The sequence below is a fragment of the Lissotriton helveticus genome, chromosome 5_1 (genome assembly GCF_964261635.1).
Source record: "Lissotriton helveticus chromosome 5_1, aLisHel1.1, whole genome shotgun sequence".
Taxonomy (NCBI): Eukaryota; Metazoa; Chordata; class Amphibia; order Caudata; family Salamandridae; genus Lissotriton; species Lissotriton helveticus.
This window is the reverse complement of record NC_136065.1, coordinates 173,280,817-173,297,931: the sequence shown is the minus strand read 5'-3', so window position 1 is coordinate 173,297,931 and position 17,115 is coordinate 173,280,817. Positions and strand designations below refer to the sequence as shown.

The 17,115-nt window shown below is 44.3% G+C and overlaps 1 protein-coding gene across 2 annotated transcripts in view; it reads right to left on the bottom strand.

Annotated features, from left to right (window-relative positions):
- Positions 1-17,115, bottom strand: part of MRRF (mitochondrial ribosome recycling factor) — a 139,901-nt gene that overhangs the window by 20,320 nt on the left and 102,466 nt on the right. For both annotated transcript variants that reach the window (XM_078641973.1, XM_078641974.1), the window contains exon 6: positions 10,701-10,792. In XM_078641973.1, coding sequence (XP_078498099.1) covers positions 10,701-10,792 — 92 coding nt within the window. The remainder of the gene's footprint in view (positions 1-10,700; positions 10,793-17,115) is intronic.

Here is a 17,115-nt window from a genome sequence, read left to right as displayed (position 1 = left end):
TCTACAAACATACCGACCTCTTCTCCATCTGTAGGGGAATTCGAACTTTTACTGAGGTCTCTGCTGCTACCCGTGACTGAGAGTCTTAAGAAAATCGAAAATAGATTGACCCTATTAGAGGCTGCCATAAATAGTATGGCTACGTTGACCAAGGCCCAGGGGAGTGGGGGGATACAACCTAAATCTTGCACTGGGGTTTTGTCTAACCAGATTGTAAAATCCCCAGTTGCTACCCCCTCTGCTCCACTCCAGCCGTCTAAACAGTCGTCTCAGCATCAGGGTAAGGTCGTGCCTGTTATTCATAAACAAAACCCCACAAAGAACCCGAATATCTCTGTATCTGGGACAGAAGGTGGCCCTCAAAGGCCAGCGACAAAAGCTCCTACAGTTAACAGAAGTGAGAGACAGGGGGAAGGGGGTTGCACTAGAGGCCCCTTAACTAGGGTACCACATGTGGAGATTCCACCTCAGGCGGTGCCCTATGTAGTAGTTATGACCGGGGTTCCCCCACTAGCAGAAAACAAGAAGGAAGGTTACGCCCAACTGAAAAATAAAATAATTCATTGGTTGAGGACATTCAGGCCCATAGCCCCAAATGTGGATGGTGATATTGTACATGTCAGACGGATCCCTTGGTTGGGCAACATAAGGAAAGACATTGAAGGGGATTTAGTGGTGGTCAATTTTAGAGATCCTCGGGCAGTAGACTACATTTTAAACTGGCCATACGCAGGAGGGGGAAACTCTATTACACCTAGGCCTTTAACCTATTTTTACCCGAGGCCGGTTTCTTACCCCCCCAACCATTGGGAAGAGTCCTATGCCCCGAGGTCCAATCCTCAGTTTGGTTACAACAGTACTTATCATGTAAATGGCCAGCATCAGTTTCAGCCTAATGGTCAGTTTGGTTGGTCTACGATTCCACAGAGACATCACCTAAGTCACAATAGTGCAATGGAGCATCTTAGACCCTTCACCCCCTTAGATACTTTCAATAGGTTCTCGCAGCTTACTGGCATGGAGGACTGCGATTGATGTTTACAGCCTAAGGTGGAGGGATGTGGTCGACAAGGAGTGGTTCCCCAGCAAGGAGGAAGTATTTGTGACAATTTCCAGGAGGTAACCACAGACGACTCTAATATCATTCACTCGAATATGGCTCTTCTTGCTGCCCCGGGTATGTCTATTACTGTTGACTGTTCTGTACCTCTCAGGCAATCTAGTCGTGTGAGTAATAGTCACCAATCTAGTTGTGTGGGAAAAATTCGCACGAAAAGTATGGTTTTGGGGGGGGTGACCATGGGTGGGCCCTCTTCAGTGCACAAGGGTCCTCGGGTAATAAATCTGATTTCCTGGAATGTAGCTGGGCTAAAAAGGAAGTTAGACATCCCTGAATGGCATGCATTCATTGAGAAGTTCGATGTCTGCCTGTTTCAGGAAACTTGGTGTCTGTTACCAATTGATAAATCTGGCTATACTACTTTCTTTTCCCCAGCGATAAGCAGAGGGAAGGGTAGACCAGCAGGAGGTCTTTTAGTCTAGTTAAGAATTGATCTAGATTGGGACATGGTTTCCAATGACACTCAGTGTAATGACTTAATGCACCTTTCTTCTAGGGGTCACATCGAGGGGATTAGGCTTGAACTTTTTAATGTGTATGCTAGAGGGGCTGCGGGGGATAATACTTCAGCAACCATAATGAGCCTAGATTCTGCTCTAGCTAATTGTCCTCCTTCAGCCAGAATTATGGCGGGTGGTGATTTTAATTGTACGTTCGAACCCCTTCTTGGTGATGATCCCCTAGGCACTGAGGAGGAAGACTCCAGGTGGTCTATCCCCCCCTTGACGGTACCCCCCATTCGGAAATGGTCTGCTAGGGCAATCCAATTGAATGCCCTTACCAGGGAGCACAAATTAAGAGCCCTCAATGGTAGGACCCGGTCTGATATATCAGGCGCAATGACTTTTAATAGGCTATCGGCCCCGTCCAGAATTGACTACATTTTAATGAGCGTTAGTATGTGGTTCGACCTTATTGATATGGAGGTGGTACCCACCCTGGATAGCGACCATAACCCGCTTTGCAGCAAGTTTAAATGGGGCAAAAGTAAAGAGAAAGGGGTGAGTGCGCCGTTGAAATTAACCAAAGAGATCATCCCTTACGAAAACAATCGCAGATTGAAATGGGATAAGGCTCAGTTAAATGTAGACCAACTAGGGACCATTAAATCTACCATCGAAGACCTGCACAGGGATTTGGAGGCAATGGAACGGGTGGTTGCTAGTTTTCCGAACCTTTCCTCAAGCCTCGATTCTGCTTACAAAGGCATGATAGACCAAGTGAGTCACTATTTTACCTCTAAAAGGAAAACCTCTAGACCAAACAGGACCCCCCCTATCTCCAGCAATCCATGGTATTCGGTGGACTGCAAGGGGAAGAGGAAAAGTTTGTCAGTTGCCTTGCTCTCAAGGAATCCTATTCTGGTTAGAGCGGCCAGGAGGGAGTACTTGAGAGCAATAGCACTGGCAAAGCGCGATTGGGAGGAGGAGCACTGGAGGGATATAACAGACGCTGTGAGCAGGAGGGATTCGACGTTATTTTGGGATTTAATCAATAGAGCTAGGCAGGGTAAAACCCAGCCTTTAGCAACCCATATAACTAGCCTGCAATGGTTTAATCACTTCTCAGCTCTATATGGCGGCAGTGAAGATACAACTGGCCCCTTGGTTGCTTGTGGGGAGGGAAGGGTACCTGGCGGGGAGACTGAGTGCTTGTTCACGGCCTCTGAAGTAGTGGCAGCAATTAAACACTTGACCCCTAAGAAGGCAGCTGGGCCGGATGGGATCCCTGGGGACCTTCTGATCGCTGAACCCCTGGCCTGGGCTAATCTTATAGCTACCATAATGAATTTGTTAGTAAAGGGACACCCCGTGCCAGATTCATGGAAGGGTGCCGAGGTGGTCACAGTGTATAAGAAGGGGGCAAGAGATGACCCTGCCAACTACAGACCGATTAGTCTGATAGACATAATCCAGAAAGTGGTTGGCAGGGTCATTATCTCCAGGGTAGGCGACTGGATGGAGGAGGAATGTATTCTCTCTCATCTGCAGGCCGGATTTCGCCAGAGGGTGGGCACGATGGACCAGGTCTTTCGTCTGTTTGGGATCTATTGGAAGGCAGTTACCATCAAGAAGGGCAGCCTGTATATGGCCTTCATAGATCTCAAGACGGCCTTTGACCTGGTCCCTCGTGCTAAACTGTGGGAGACTCTGGAAAGTATGGGCTTCCCTGGCTCACTCTTGAGACTAATTGTAAGACTCCATGAGGGGACATATGCTAGGATCAGATGGGGTACACAGGGCCAACTGACAGACAGGGTACCAGTGAGGAGTGGAGTCCGTCAAGGGTGTCATGGCCCCGACTCTCTTCTCCTTGTTTGTGAATGGAGTGGTGGACCATCTGAGAGGAGAAGAGACGGATGCCCCAACCCTGGCGGGGGAAAAGATTCAGACTCTGCTCTTCGCTGATGACACCTTACTGATAGCCAAATCCCCGATAGGCCTGCAAAAACTTTTGCAGCGATTCACCTCATTTTGTACAGATAGAGGCCTAATCATCAACACCACCAAAACCAAACTGATGGCCTTTTCGCCCTCCAAACATTTTAAAAATAATTTTCTGCTTAACGGGACCCCCCTGGAGTTGGTCGAGGCATTCGACTATTTAGGGGTCCGGATAAATAGCCGAATGACCTGGAAGGATCACCTGGCAAAAATGCTATTGGGCCACAAAAGAGTGTCGGGGGTAACCTTGCGAGAGTACCGGGCATCAATTAGTAAACCAGTGTCTCCGGTAATGGCCATCTATGAGGGCCAGATACTCCCGGCTGCACTATACGGCTCCGAATTATGGGGGTTCGACAATGTTAATGAGCTAATCTTAGCAGAAAATAAGTTTTTGAGAGATGTGGTGGCCCTCCCTGTCTCCACCCCGCTGATCCCCCTGCGGTTAGACCTTGGTAGACGTGCCTTAAAGGATATAGTGAGGCTGCGCCCACTGCTCTTTTGGGTCCGCCTAAGAAGGACTAAGGAGCTGGCCAAATATGCCGAAGGTCTGGATGACCTAATTTTACTAGATACTGGGTACAAAATTGGCTGGTTGAAAAATGTGAGGCTATTAGTCTCCCAATTGGGGTTGAGAGATGTATGGGAGTCCCAAGCTCCCCCGCCCAAAATGGTGATCAAGAAACTATATTGGGATTGGGTTCAGGCCGAAGCATCACGCAGTATAACAGGGGGTTCACTTACTGAGTGTTTTCTTGAGTTCAAGTGGGCAAGGAAATTTGAACCCTTCTTTGACCTTATAACCAAGCCGCTAGACAGGGCCCTCTATTTAAAATTAAGGTACGGCACCCTCCCGGTACACGAATTTACTTCAAGATGGTCCAATCAGGACGGCCCCTCACGATCTTGTCCCGGTTGTGCGGCTCCCAAAGAGTCTGTGGCCCATCTCTTTTTTGCCTGCCCCGCGTATAAAGTGGCTCGGAAAAACTGGCTGAAACCAGTTTGTAAAGGACTGGGGATGAGGTGCCATCGTTCGGCCCTACGAGTGATTTCAACGGATCTATCATCTACCTCATTGATATGCGGGGTGGCAAAGTTTTTAAGTAGTGCCTGGCTTATTAGATCAAGATCTCTGGGAATGATTGCCAGGCCACTATCTACTCAGAGCGGAGTTAACTGAAGCCACCTACTCTGAGTGTCCGGAGTACTTTTGCCCGTGGTCTTATTAATTGTGATTGTGCTCAGTTATATTTTAATTATGGTTATCCCATGTTGCTGTTAGTACTATCTTGATGAAATGTATTTTAAAATGTATATTGTTGTCTTTTATGGTGAGCAATTTTACCGAATAAAGATTTACAACACATATGCACAGTGTGCCTGACTGTACAGCCAACCCAAGATGTCCGGCCAAACAGTCACATGCACTTATTGTGCGCAAACCACTCCTCAAAGGCTCCAACACTATCCCTGTCTTAACCCAGTCTCGTAGTTAAGAAAAATAAAATGATAATAGCGATGTTATGATAATTTTATTTCTCCTTTTTCCTACTCTGAGAGCAGCGGGGCGACTCTCCACCGCCTTAGCGGTGGAGCCACCCCTGACAAAGTACTAGACACTTGACTACCATTACACACAATTGCCTAGCCAGAAAGTCACCTCAGGTTTAACCCACCTCCAAATCTGCAAGGAGAAAAAACATCTCATACCAGTTTTTCTCTTTGCTTTTCATATATAGACTACTACCCAGCAAATGTATTTGGCGCACCAACACATTGGATGTCATATCTGCTCCCAACACCCAACCACATCTCCCACTAAAGCACCATACCAGCCCCCGTGCCCTCCATGCCACCCTTCCCTAATCTACCTGAGCCACCCCAGGGAAGATCACAGTGACTAACGACTTCCAAGAATCTAGAGCTATAGCAGCATCATCACTTTCATAATCAACATACCCACCAACAACACTGCAAAGATGGCACCAACATAGAGCCACTCTCATCTCAAAGGAATTCTGATAAATATGCAGCCTCAAGAGAAACAGACCTTCTGCAACTGGTTCTCCACTATATTGCAAAATAAGACACCACTAGGAGACCTCGTCCAAAGTTAACCATAAATGAAAACCAGAGAAATTAACAACATCAAAAGAATGAAAACACAACTTGGCCTACTACAACAAACATTGTGAAAATCTAGGGATGAAAAAGACAAAATAATACTAAACTAATAAAACAGCTATAAGAACCACAAAAATCAATACTACCCCGTCAGCAAAATTGACTCTTGACTCTAAGGAACTCAACAAGATTGAAGCTTCTATGATAAAGTTTCTATGAAACGGATCTCAAAACCTGACAAAAGAGAACATTACCTTAATGAGAACACAGTGAACACTCTCCATACACCCGACTCGAACAAAACAAAGAGGGGATAATACTAAACCTCTGCCTCTTAATACTTTCAATACCATAAAAAATACAATTTAAAGACATTACCATCACAAGCAGACCACCAGGATCACCTTCAGACCAAGCACCGAATATAATCTTCAAATATATCCTGCACAGGGGAGGTAGTTAGAAGCTTACTCAACAAGTGTCTGCAACTAGACTCTTTTCTGCTCCTATTGCAAACCTCCAACTTTGGACCACCCCTCCAAGTGGACCCATCCAATCTAGCAAACTACAAACCAATATCTAATGGCCCATTCCTTAATAAAATATTTGAAAGAGCAGTTTTTACTGAGATTTACAAGTTTACTGCATAAAATTACTTGATGGTAATTCAACAATTAGGATTCAGATCAGTGTGATGAACAGAGCCAGGCCTTGCATCTATATGGAATGATCAAAAACTCATAGTGGACAAGAACCGAGTAGCCGCTTTATTGTTCTTGACTTATCAGTGGCATCTGACAATGTCCACTACCATTCGTTACTACAAAGACTCCACCATTTCGGAATACAAGAAAATGCTCTGAAATGGATTGCCTTATGGCTCAAAGATATACAAAGTGTAGTATACCAACCACCTTTCAGCATGTGCCCCTCACACCCAATATAGTGGCGTTCCTTAAGGATCCATCATATCACCTCTCAAGTTAACTAACTCCTTTGCCAGAAGGGCTTCGATCATTCAACCTCACCTGTTTCAGCAAAGCAGTTGATACATAAATACTTAAAGAAACAGATGGCTGAGAAGACCTGTACAAGTCAAGAATTGGTGTCTTTCTCCATGCCATAAATGCACGGATAATGAATAACAATCTACAGCTCCATTTCTCAAATCCAGAGATCCTGTGGACATTGGCACAAACAACAGTCTAACCCTATATGCCCCAAGGAACTTGATGCCCCCTCCAACTACATTCACATGAAAAGAGGTTAGAACCCTGGGGGTATTCAAAGATTCAGATCTACCCTTGGTACCACATGCTAATGAGTCACAAAGAGCACCTTCAACTCAATGAAAACACTGTAACACGTCTTTCCACACCTTGGATAGGAAACAAATGCACAATCTAGTCATACTCTCGTAAATTCCAATCTCAACTAAACTAATAGCACTATACCTCAGCAGACAGAGTTTCGTCATATGCAAAAAATAACTAATCCAAAACACTGCAGCAAGACATCCTCTCCCCTTCACCTCACAGAATGCATGATACCTGTGGTGCAAGCATATTAGTGGCTACCTGAAGCTAGATAACTAATGTTCAAGGCATTTTGCATCATCCACAGAGATTCTCAAGGAAAATGACCACTAGAGTACAAGTTCAATTTAAGCAACATAAGAAAAATAGGACACAGCCCTCAAGGGTTGCACTACAAATCACTGTACGGCTTTACCATCATAGACCCATTTGAAGCCCCACTTTTTCACTACAAAAAACTAGCTTCTGGAACTCTCGGTCAGCCAAGATTTGAAGTATTCCGAAGCATTTACAGTTCGAAAGGGAGGTGAGAACATGGCTGTTTCTAAGATAACTACACCAACTCATAACCCAGAGATAGAATCTGAAACAACAATTACTCTTTCAAGGGTAATCTACAGATATAGAAAACCTGACCATCCCATTCTCATCATGTTGGCAAACACTGTACCAACTTTTGATATCCAGGTATGTTATGAAGGGATAGCCTGTGTCTAGCATGGGTATTACATGGTTATGTAAATTCATACATAACCCTACCTGCCATCACTAATACTATAAAACTCAGGAGTCATGAAGACTATTGTAATTCAAAAACTCTGCATAATAATTCCCTCATACTGCTTGGGCCTTCTTCTATACTCAAATGAGACAGAAAAGCTCCAGGTCATGTCTGTCACTAAATGCAGTACTAGTCCATAGCAACAAACCACCCATCACCTGAAGAGGCATGGAATAACTCAAGAGATCTCAAGTATACTTGTGGCCACCTGAGGGCTAATTGGAGTATTCAGTACTAACTACAATTCCAACTAACTACATAGTATGACCGCTTCTTGACTTTTCACAATGACAATCATATGAGGGATGACTGTAGCAAAGCAGTAGACTCCTGATGGTCTCTTCTCCAACATATGCATGCTCAGGACCATAAACAAACAAAAGTGATCATAACCGACAACCCTGTACAGTAACCAACTTAGTCGAATGTGAACATAAGAAAAGCCATAAAGGCACCAGAGAAGATGATGAAAGCTGCCAGGTTACTGAAAATCCAAAAATGCAAGCATCTATCACACTTCTAAGTGCTGCATGACATAACACAATAACCACATCTCAGTGGTCATGGAGTATCACAAGGAAGAACTTCTAACATAGGATCAAAACCAGATAACACCTGTCCAAATACACACACACTACATGGTGTAGCGTGCTACCCCTATAGGATAGTGCTTCAGCACCCCACATATGTGTAGTAAGCGTTAAATCAGTTTTACAATGCAATACTTCGTGAACAAAAAGTGCTTTAAATCCAACATGTTTTCAGGAAAGCAAAGTAAAACAAATACATGTTGGAGGTTAGTACAAAGTACTGTGCATTTGCCTCATGGCTAAGGTATCCAAGCAGAACTCAATTCCTAAACTAGAAATTAACCTCTACCGCGCTAGCGGGTTTTCCCGCTGTGCGCTGAAATTTGAAAATCGCGCGTATCGTGACAAAGCCAGCTCGTCATGCGCGTAGCGCAGGTAACGCCCATGACGAGCTGGCTTTGTCATCAGCGCTGAAGGGGTTAAAATGTCATTCTGTCAAATAGCACACACTAGCCCTAGTCGGACAACCGGATATTTGATGCTGAATCACTAAAACCTATTGACAACACAAATGGGACAACATAACAATCCATGGCATGCCATGGTTTTGATGGACAGTCTGTCCAGACAATAGTTAACTATGAAGAATACAGTGAAGCCAATAACTCAAGGAAGCAGATACAAGGCTTACTCTCTCGATTTACTTCTTAGTGTACTTTTTGGAAGAACTGAACCTATGCCTTTCAACCGTATATAAAAGGTATTTCATTTTCTAATTCTTTGAGTTGCTATTTATATGTTTCATTTAGTATTTCTAAGAAATACTGTACATCGGGGAGACTGTAGTGCTCATGCATTAAAGTATCTTAGACATTAACCCTCAAGTCCACCAGGACATCGCTACGAGATGGCATGGTCCATGAATGGTCAAGTGATTCAACTGGCTGCACATCACGGCCTTGCCGCCACATATGAGAGGATGGCGGGTTCTTAAGATTTTTAACTTTGGAGAAAGGCTTATGCAGGTGAGCCTTAGGGGGAGTGCGTGGGCAGGTCAGTGTACTGATTACATTAGCGAAACAACAACTATCTGGCACAGGAGAGCTTACACATGGAAAGGCAGTCTCTGTGCAAAGGGGCTACAGATGTAAAGATAATTTGTCTGGGTGAGGCATGGACATTTAATGTCAGAGGGTGTTTTGCACATGAAATTAAATTACATTCGGTTCAATAAAGGGCAGGTAAGTGGAGTTTAGAAGTAGCTAAAAAAAAGGCATAGGAAGCAAAGCTAAGGCTAAGTAGGGAGGAAGAGCTAAGAATAGACTACTGCAGTCTACTCACGGCTATCCCACCCTTATTATCAGAGCCTTTGTGGGCAACAGAGATATTCCGTGGATCAACATAAGCAGCAGGATGTAAAAGGGCCAAATCGCATTTCATTGTTAAAGTACTCTAGAAGATACAATTCAATGGGGAGAGGAAAAACGCATTCAGAAGAAACGAATTCAGATCTGGTTGGTGATATGGCACTGACTTGGCTGAGCATTAGGCAACCCAAAGACCTACAAAATAAGATCGTGAGAAGAGGATGAGAAATACGTTTTGGTTTGTCCTAGAAAGGGTATTAAGGGAAACTGAATGGAATGAGATGTCATCACAAAGGAAGAGGCTGTAAAGTGAAGAAAACCTCAAGGATTGCTTTGGAGGATGCTAATTAAGGGGACATTGTGCGAGAGCGCTCAGAGAACGAATGAACGAACACAACAGGAAGTATAGGACAGAAGGTTAGGAGGGGGCGTGTGCCAGGGATCCTGACATTATACTCGGTTGACAGGTGCATGGCATGATATACTATGTCAAAATCCACAGCCATGTCAAAGTAGATGGGAATCTCCTAGAGGTGGACTTGCCAAGCAATGTTAGTGGAGTAAGACGTAGTGTCATTACAATGCACCTAGACAATTTCTGATTGTGTTAGTTTGGCTTCCGGTCCACAAACTTGCACAGACAGTGTGTTTTTCTGGTGCCCTGATATCTGCTACTGTAGAAAGCGAAATCATAAATTGTTCAATCTAATATGCAACACTGCGACATAGATACAAGAAGCAGACCGTCATACAGAAAAGAAAAACAAGGACTCTCAATGTGGCTGAAAAGGGAACATAAAATCAAATAATCAAAACATTTTACAGAGTGGAAATGTAGAAAACAGTAAAACATAATACCAGTTACGAGGGAAAGAGTACCTTCAACAATCAAGTGTACTACTAACTGCCATTTACACCTTCTGGAAAATAATTGAGATAATTGTTGTTTAAATGAGAAATGTCATCAAAACTAACATCACAGACTGATTAAAGAAGAAGCAGAAAAATAAATGCTTACGGAGGAACTTGCACTCGGATTATCGTCCCATCTACTTCTGGGTTAAGGTTCATTTTGCTTTCTCGAATAGCTTTCACTGCCGCAGCTGTACTCTACCAACCAGACACAGCATAAAAGTTAGTCAATTACCATCTCTAGACATCAACACACGATACAGTGGTAATGCTGGTTAAGAGAACCTGTGATTGAAGGTTGAACTGGGCGCACTTCGCTCAAGGAAGCCCAAAAACATGGTCTATGATTAGGAACATTATACTGATTGAGCTAATACTTATCTGGCATGCTCCGTAAAAACAGGATTAGATTAATTAAAAACAGATACAGGACCAAAGGTAGATAGTGGGGACCAGTTTATCGTTGGCAGGAAAAAAAGCATCAAGGCAAATTGACAGTTCTCTTGCCCCACCAAACTCGTGATTCGCGTTCCTAATTTGAGGTGAAGGAATCACTGACTGGCCACTGCTGAAGCCACAGTCAATCAATGTTTGCAGCTTATCAGATGTATAGCCGCCACCAACTGATCATCATTTAGGTTAGTTCTCAGGTGTATATTTTTCCTGCCCATGTCCGCAATGAAGGACCGGGCAAGGAAAACAAGCAATGGCCCTGCAAGCCCAGAGAGAAAACCGCCTACGCTTAGGGGTCTTTGGGCTTTTGTTTCTTTGAAACAATAGCTTGCTTTTTTGTTTTTTTACCTGAATAGCAAAAATAAATGCCAACAAGGGGGCTGCAGCATCGTGGCAGATGAACTTTGGACTGAGTGATTTCCACCCGGTACTCCTCTGCGGACATGGCCATAGGTGAGAGATATCACTGGATAGGATCTTTCCCAACATCAAAGTGCCAGTATGATGTCCCATTGCAATAACAGTGATTGCAAGGACACATTCATTATCATTGTAGCAGATGGGAAATGGGACTTCACTGCAAGACGATTAGAATGAGACTCACATTCTCAAACAATTATGTCCCTCAAGACCTTCGACTAAATTCCATTGACTTGGAGAAAAGAAATACAATCAAAGTTATTTAATTCCTATCCATTTAATGAGGATCTGTGGTGCAGAGACTACTGGTACCACCGACCATATTCGTGGATGGATCAATGTCACTTAGCTATGTAGTTCTCCATGTATAGTAAAAAGTTCTCTTTAATCATAATTCTCCAGGAAATTCACATTCACGACATTTATAATATTTGTTTTTCTTTTTTATTACACCTACGAGATCTGCCCTGAATGCAAAATAACATTAACGACGATTGGCTTTTAAGTGGTAGAAACTCACATTTCTGTATTCGAGCTGAAGCAAATTTTCCAGTTCCTTCATGCCGATTAGTTTTTTGCGATTCCTTAAATGCAATGCTGGAAGCACTTAGAGAATTCGCTATTTGGGGACGCAAGAGACATTACTCTGGCCTGTATTTTGCAAAAACTTTAAAAAATCCACTATAGTGCATTTTTCAAGGTTTCAAGTTACACACACATGCCCTTGGGGGCTGTGTGTGTGCAACATGGGTGCCCATCACAATTTCAAGGCTGCAACAGGGTGTCATTTTGACACCTTTGCACCCTTGAAATTGCATGCACAATTTGCGAGTGCCTATTGGTACTTGCAAATTGTTCATGCAATTTCCCGTTCATTCCTATGGGCCTGCAGGCCCATTGGAATGTTTAGGAATCACTATTTTAATAGCGATTCCTACTAGCATAGGCTTTTGAGAGTCCTTAATTGAGATTCCTTAATAATTGCAAAATAAGGACTCGCAAAAGCATTTCTTGATGCATGTAACCCTAATTTCTCTGTATTTTGCGGCCCCAAATAGCGAATTCGCTATTTCTAAGTGCTTCTGGCATTGCATTTAAGGAATCGCAAATTGAGATTCCTTAAATGCAATTGCAATTTTAGAAATCGCAATAAATTGCTATTTCTTAAATTGCGAGTCCTAACACTTTAATGCATCACAAAAGGTCTTATAGTGGGCGCAAACGAACGATTTTTGCGAATCGCACCATTTGCGCTTGCAAAAACCTTTGATGCATGTGCCTGTAGATCTCAGCAACATGACAGTTAATTAATTTAAAGATAACTGCGATACTCTTTACAGGACGCGGTGTCAGGTGTAAATCTGCTTCTTTGGAAATATAGCATAAAGGTTAGCAACCACAATTTACATTTAGGTATCAGAGGCACAGAGTAAAAATATTTTAAAACATGGCTGGACTGGACTTGCGGGCATTGAGGGACCACTTGCTGGGCAAGGATGTGGAATTCCTATAGCCTGACGCCCAGGACATATTGTTTGGGGTCAAGGACAGCACGTTTTAATGTGTATTTTGTCCTTGGGACAACTAGGCCTAACCCCTTATAGCACAAACTCTTTGGCTGCCAGTTTACAGTAACACATTATGGATCAGGGAAGAGCAATGTCTGCAGTTAAGGTAATATTTGTGTCCGTGTGTTAATGCTGTTCAAACCTGTATTTATGGTTTATTAATGCAAAGCCTTTATTATTAGGGTGAGTGCTCCACGTAAATGTTGTAAGTTCAGAATGTACTACGGACAGTGGTTCCAGTATAAAAATATGTACCCACTTTTTCAAAGTTTAGCAATATGAGGCTATGTATAATGTTCCCAAAATGTGTTCTAATTAGATGCAAATATTTACAGAGGCTTCTAAACAAGCTAGAGGAGTCTTTGCTTTCAAAATGAAATGTTCACAAAAAATGCAAGTGAAAAAAAACATTTGGCTAAACTACTGTCAAATTTTTAGTACCATTTCTTTGCAACATCATTTAGTAAAATGTGTTGATGTATGCTAGCATATCCCAAAGATATTCATAATGAAAAATCAGTGTAACCAGTATGAATAAGATTGTGGGAAACATACAAAATAAACATGCATTTGCAAAGCAAGCAGGTCTGAGATTGTTGGTCAGCGTTTTGGTTTTGTCAATGTCCGACTTGGTTTGGCATGGTTTTTGTAAAAAACAGAGCTTCCAGGTCCTCACCATTATAACAAACCTTGGCAAAACCCAAAATTGTTTTTGGCCTCAAAAAGCACACATTTCCACAGTAGTTCCTGGCACTGAACAAAACAACTTTGTGTGCTGTCACTCATAATGAAGAGAAGGGAGAGAGAGAGAGAGAGGGTGAGAGGGGGAGGGAGAATTTTAATCAACGCAAAAGGCAATGGTTAACACAGACCTAATTAGGGGCCCAATTATTAAAGAAAGTCTCAAAAGGGCACCCGTGGTATATGTCCTTGTATTAAGTGCAGATATACAACTTTCGTGAATTCACAAAAAGTTACAGAAGTAGGCCAAGAAATAGTAGTCCTAGAAAATATTTGTGAACTGCATTTTAGCATGAGCAAATGTGCATGTGCAGATTTGCTCATGAGAAAATCTGAGTGTTTGCAAGTTCACTTTCCCTCCAACCACTTTTTTCCCAACCCTGGAAGAAGTTTCACATCTGCCATGGTCAGGAGTTAAGTTCCAACCTTTCTCAGTATGGAAAAAGATCAGAGAAGAGTTTGTGAAAATCCTTAATACATGCAAGTAAGTAGGTTTGCACAGACTCAAAACGGCATTCCAACCCTGGAACTATTGCTTACCACTACCTCAGCCCCAGTATGTAGATCTGTGGAAACGTGGCAACATAAGGGAATGGCTAGTATTCAAACCCTACTATGGTATGAGCCTCGCATAATCAGAGACGCTATATCAGAGATCTTATATAATGAGATTGCGGCCATAATTTGTTGCCGCATTACCTGGCACAAAAGGGATAAGTGAATTTTGTTACAGGACAAGTAGATTTGTGAAGCAACCTGCCCCATGGACAAGTAGATATTTTTTTAATTCCACACTCCTGTGTGGGGTGAGATAGTCTGCATAGGCTGAGGTCCGCATTGCCTTATCTCTCCTCTTCTTCATTGTGTCTAGGCATAGCATACCAGCACAGTGAACTGCAGCCAGTGGTTCCCTCAGCCCAGGCTAAACTAAACCCGGATGGAGAGGGATCACAAAAAGCGGAGACTCGTGAAGCAAGCAATTTTATCGAACATGAGCACCAATCACTTTAGAAACAAAATCAAACAGCTTCTTTCCTTCATGGGCACAGTGGAGGTGTCGAATGGAGTGTCGGGCATGACTGGGGGCAGACACCCCTATGGCACACAAGGGAAGACCCAGTTATTCAAGCACTGATGAGTCTGCACAGACTCCGACAGTCTGCCTTGGCGATAGCCACCCAGAAGTAGCCAAGTATTGACACTCAACCTTTAATTGGGGTGTACTCGGACGGAAGAGGTGCACTGTAATGGGGCATTGCAACAACTGGCATGGTAATGGGAGTTTCACATATCAGAATCATATGGAACGTTTCCTTCATGACAACATGGAAAACGACCCGAAAATGGCCTGATTTGGCAATGTGTGCTTTACATAATGGGGGCAATCATGGCCAGTTCTTCTGTCCAAGTTGAGTCCTGCACCTTTATGATCAGAAACCACTGGATATTAGGCACTGAATAGGAGACCATAGACAACAGCTTTGACACAACAGGCAGGCCTCTGTCACAGTCAGCATTCTGGATGTTTGAACTACTGGCCACCTCAAACAGGCAAACTGGGACGAGCCGGGGCGTGTTAAGCAGCAACTCTTGCCAGTCAGCGCATTATTCTAGCAACCAGGTTAAATATTTGTGTAGGACGTAGGTGCATCTCGGAATCCTTTCTCCAGGGTGCAGGGCGGCTGGATACAGGGGTGTCTTTTGAGGTTGGATTTCCACTTACCGGGCCACTCGCGTTGGGGGGGGGGGGAGGGAGGGGGTGGAGACTCAGTACTGAGGCTGCAGGCGACTTCGGGGAGTCCTGGAGGGATCTACCCATGATGGACTCAGATTCTGGAGTGCTGAGGGAACTCGCTGTGACTGGTGAGCCACTCAAACTCTGGCCGTGGCCGACGGGTGCAGTGGTGGTTCCAAGCTTCATGTTTCTTTGTCCTCAGCAGGCTCAGAGTTGGTCTTGTGAGTTTCTTTTGAACAAAGCTGCTGTTCACAGGAGATCCAGTCTTTGTTGAAGGCAGTCAGTCTTCCCAGGGTTCTGGAGGTTGCTGGCTGCAGGACCAGGTGACTTTTGGCGCAGGATCTCTGGAAATTGCTGACGGGCCGGAAGGGCTGGGACAAGTCAGTTCTTCTCTGCAGTCTCCTCTGCGGGGCATCTTCTTTCATCCTTCTTCTCCATAGGTTGCGGGAATCTGTCTTCTTGGTTCAGGGCTGCCCCCTAAATACTGTATTTAGGGTGCCTTTTTTTGGGGGGTCTTGATGTCAGTAGCCAATGAGCTACTGACTTGGGTGACTACACCCTTAGTGTGCTCACCCCACGTGGGGGAGTGAGCACAATCCCTAATCCTGATTAAAAAGTGCCTGTCATCTGCAAGATGGCGGGCACTCAAGAGTGGGCTTCACCTAGCTTCCCCCACCTGAGGGGTGGGGTTGGCAGAGGTGGGCACACCTTCTGGGCTGGCGAATTTTTCCCGCCTGTCTTCCCGCCAAAAAGGAGGGGAGACAGGATGGGGGCCTGCTCCTGATAGCAGGAGAGGCTGGGGGGTCGCATTACAAAGGCTGCAAGGCCTTTGAAGCTACCCTGCTACAGATGGCTCTTCCTGGCCTGGGGGAGGTGTGAACACCTGGGTCCAGGAAAGGCTTGGTTTCTGTCCTCAGAGACCTAAGGCTCCCACTCCAGAGGTCCAGAAACATGTCTCGTGGTGGCAGGCTGGTGTGTACAAGTCAGAGAACCCACCAGAGGCTGGTCGTTTTTCAGGGGCATCTGAGTGCATTTTTCATTGAATCCCACACTGACATCAGTATGGGTTTAATGTGCTGAGAAGTTTGTTACCAAACTTCCCAGTTTTCAGTAAAGCTATGACGGTGCTGTGGAGTTTGTAATGACAAACTTCCAGCACCATATATTCTTAATGGCATTACTGCACTTACAGGGTCTAAGAATTGGTCTAGACACTGTAGGGGTACAGGGCTCATGCACCTGTACCCTCACAACTGGTATAGTGCACCCAGCTAAAGGGCTGGCTGACCCATGCCAAGGCAGTGGGCTGTAGGCAAGGTATACAGGGTGTGTGCCATGTCAACTCTTTACTTTGTTCTGCACCAAAACATGCAGCCTGCAATGGCAATGTGTGGGTGTGTGTAAAGGTACAGGGCCTCTAAGGGTGGCACAATAAGTGCTGTAGCCCTTAGAGGTCTTCCCTGGCCACAGTGCCCTTGGTCCCCATGGTACCTTTTACAAGGGTCTCACATGTGGCAAGAGAGGTGCCAATTGGGGGTACAAGGTACAGTTTTGGGGAAAATTATACTGATTTATGAATACAGATTTTTCTTGGTCCTTCATTT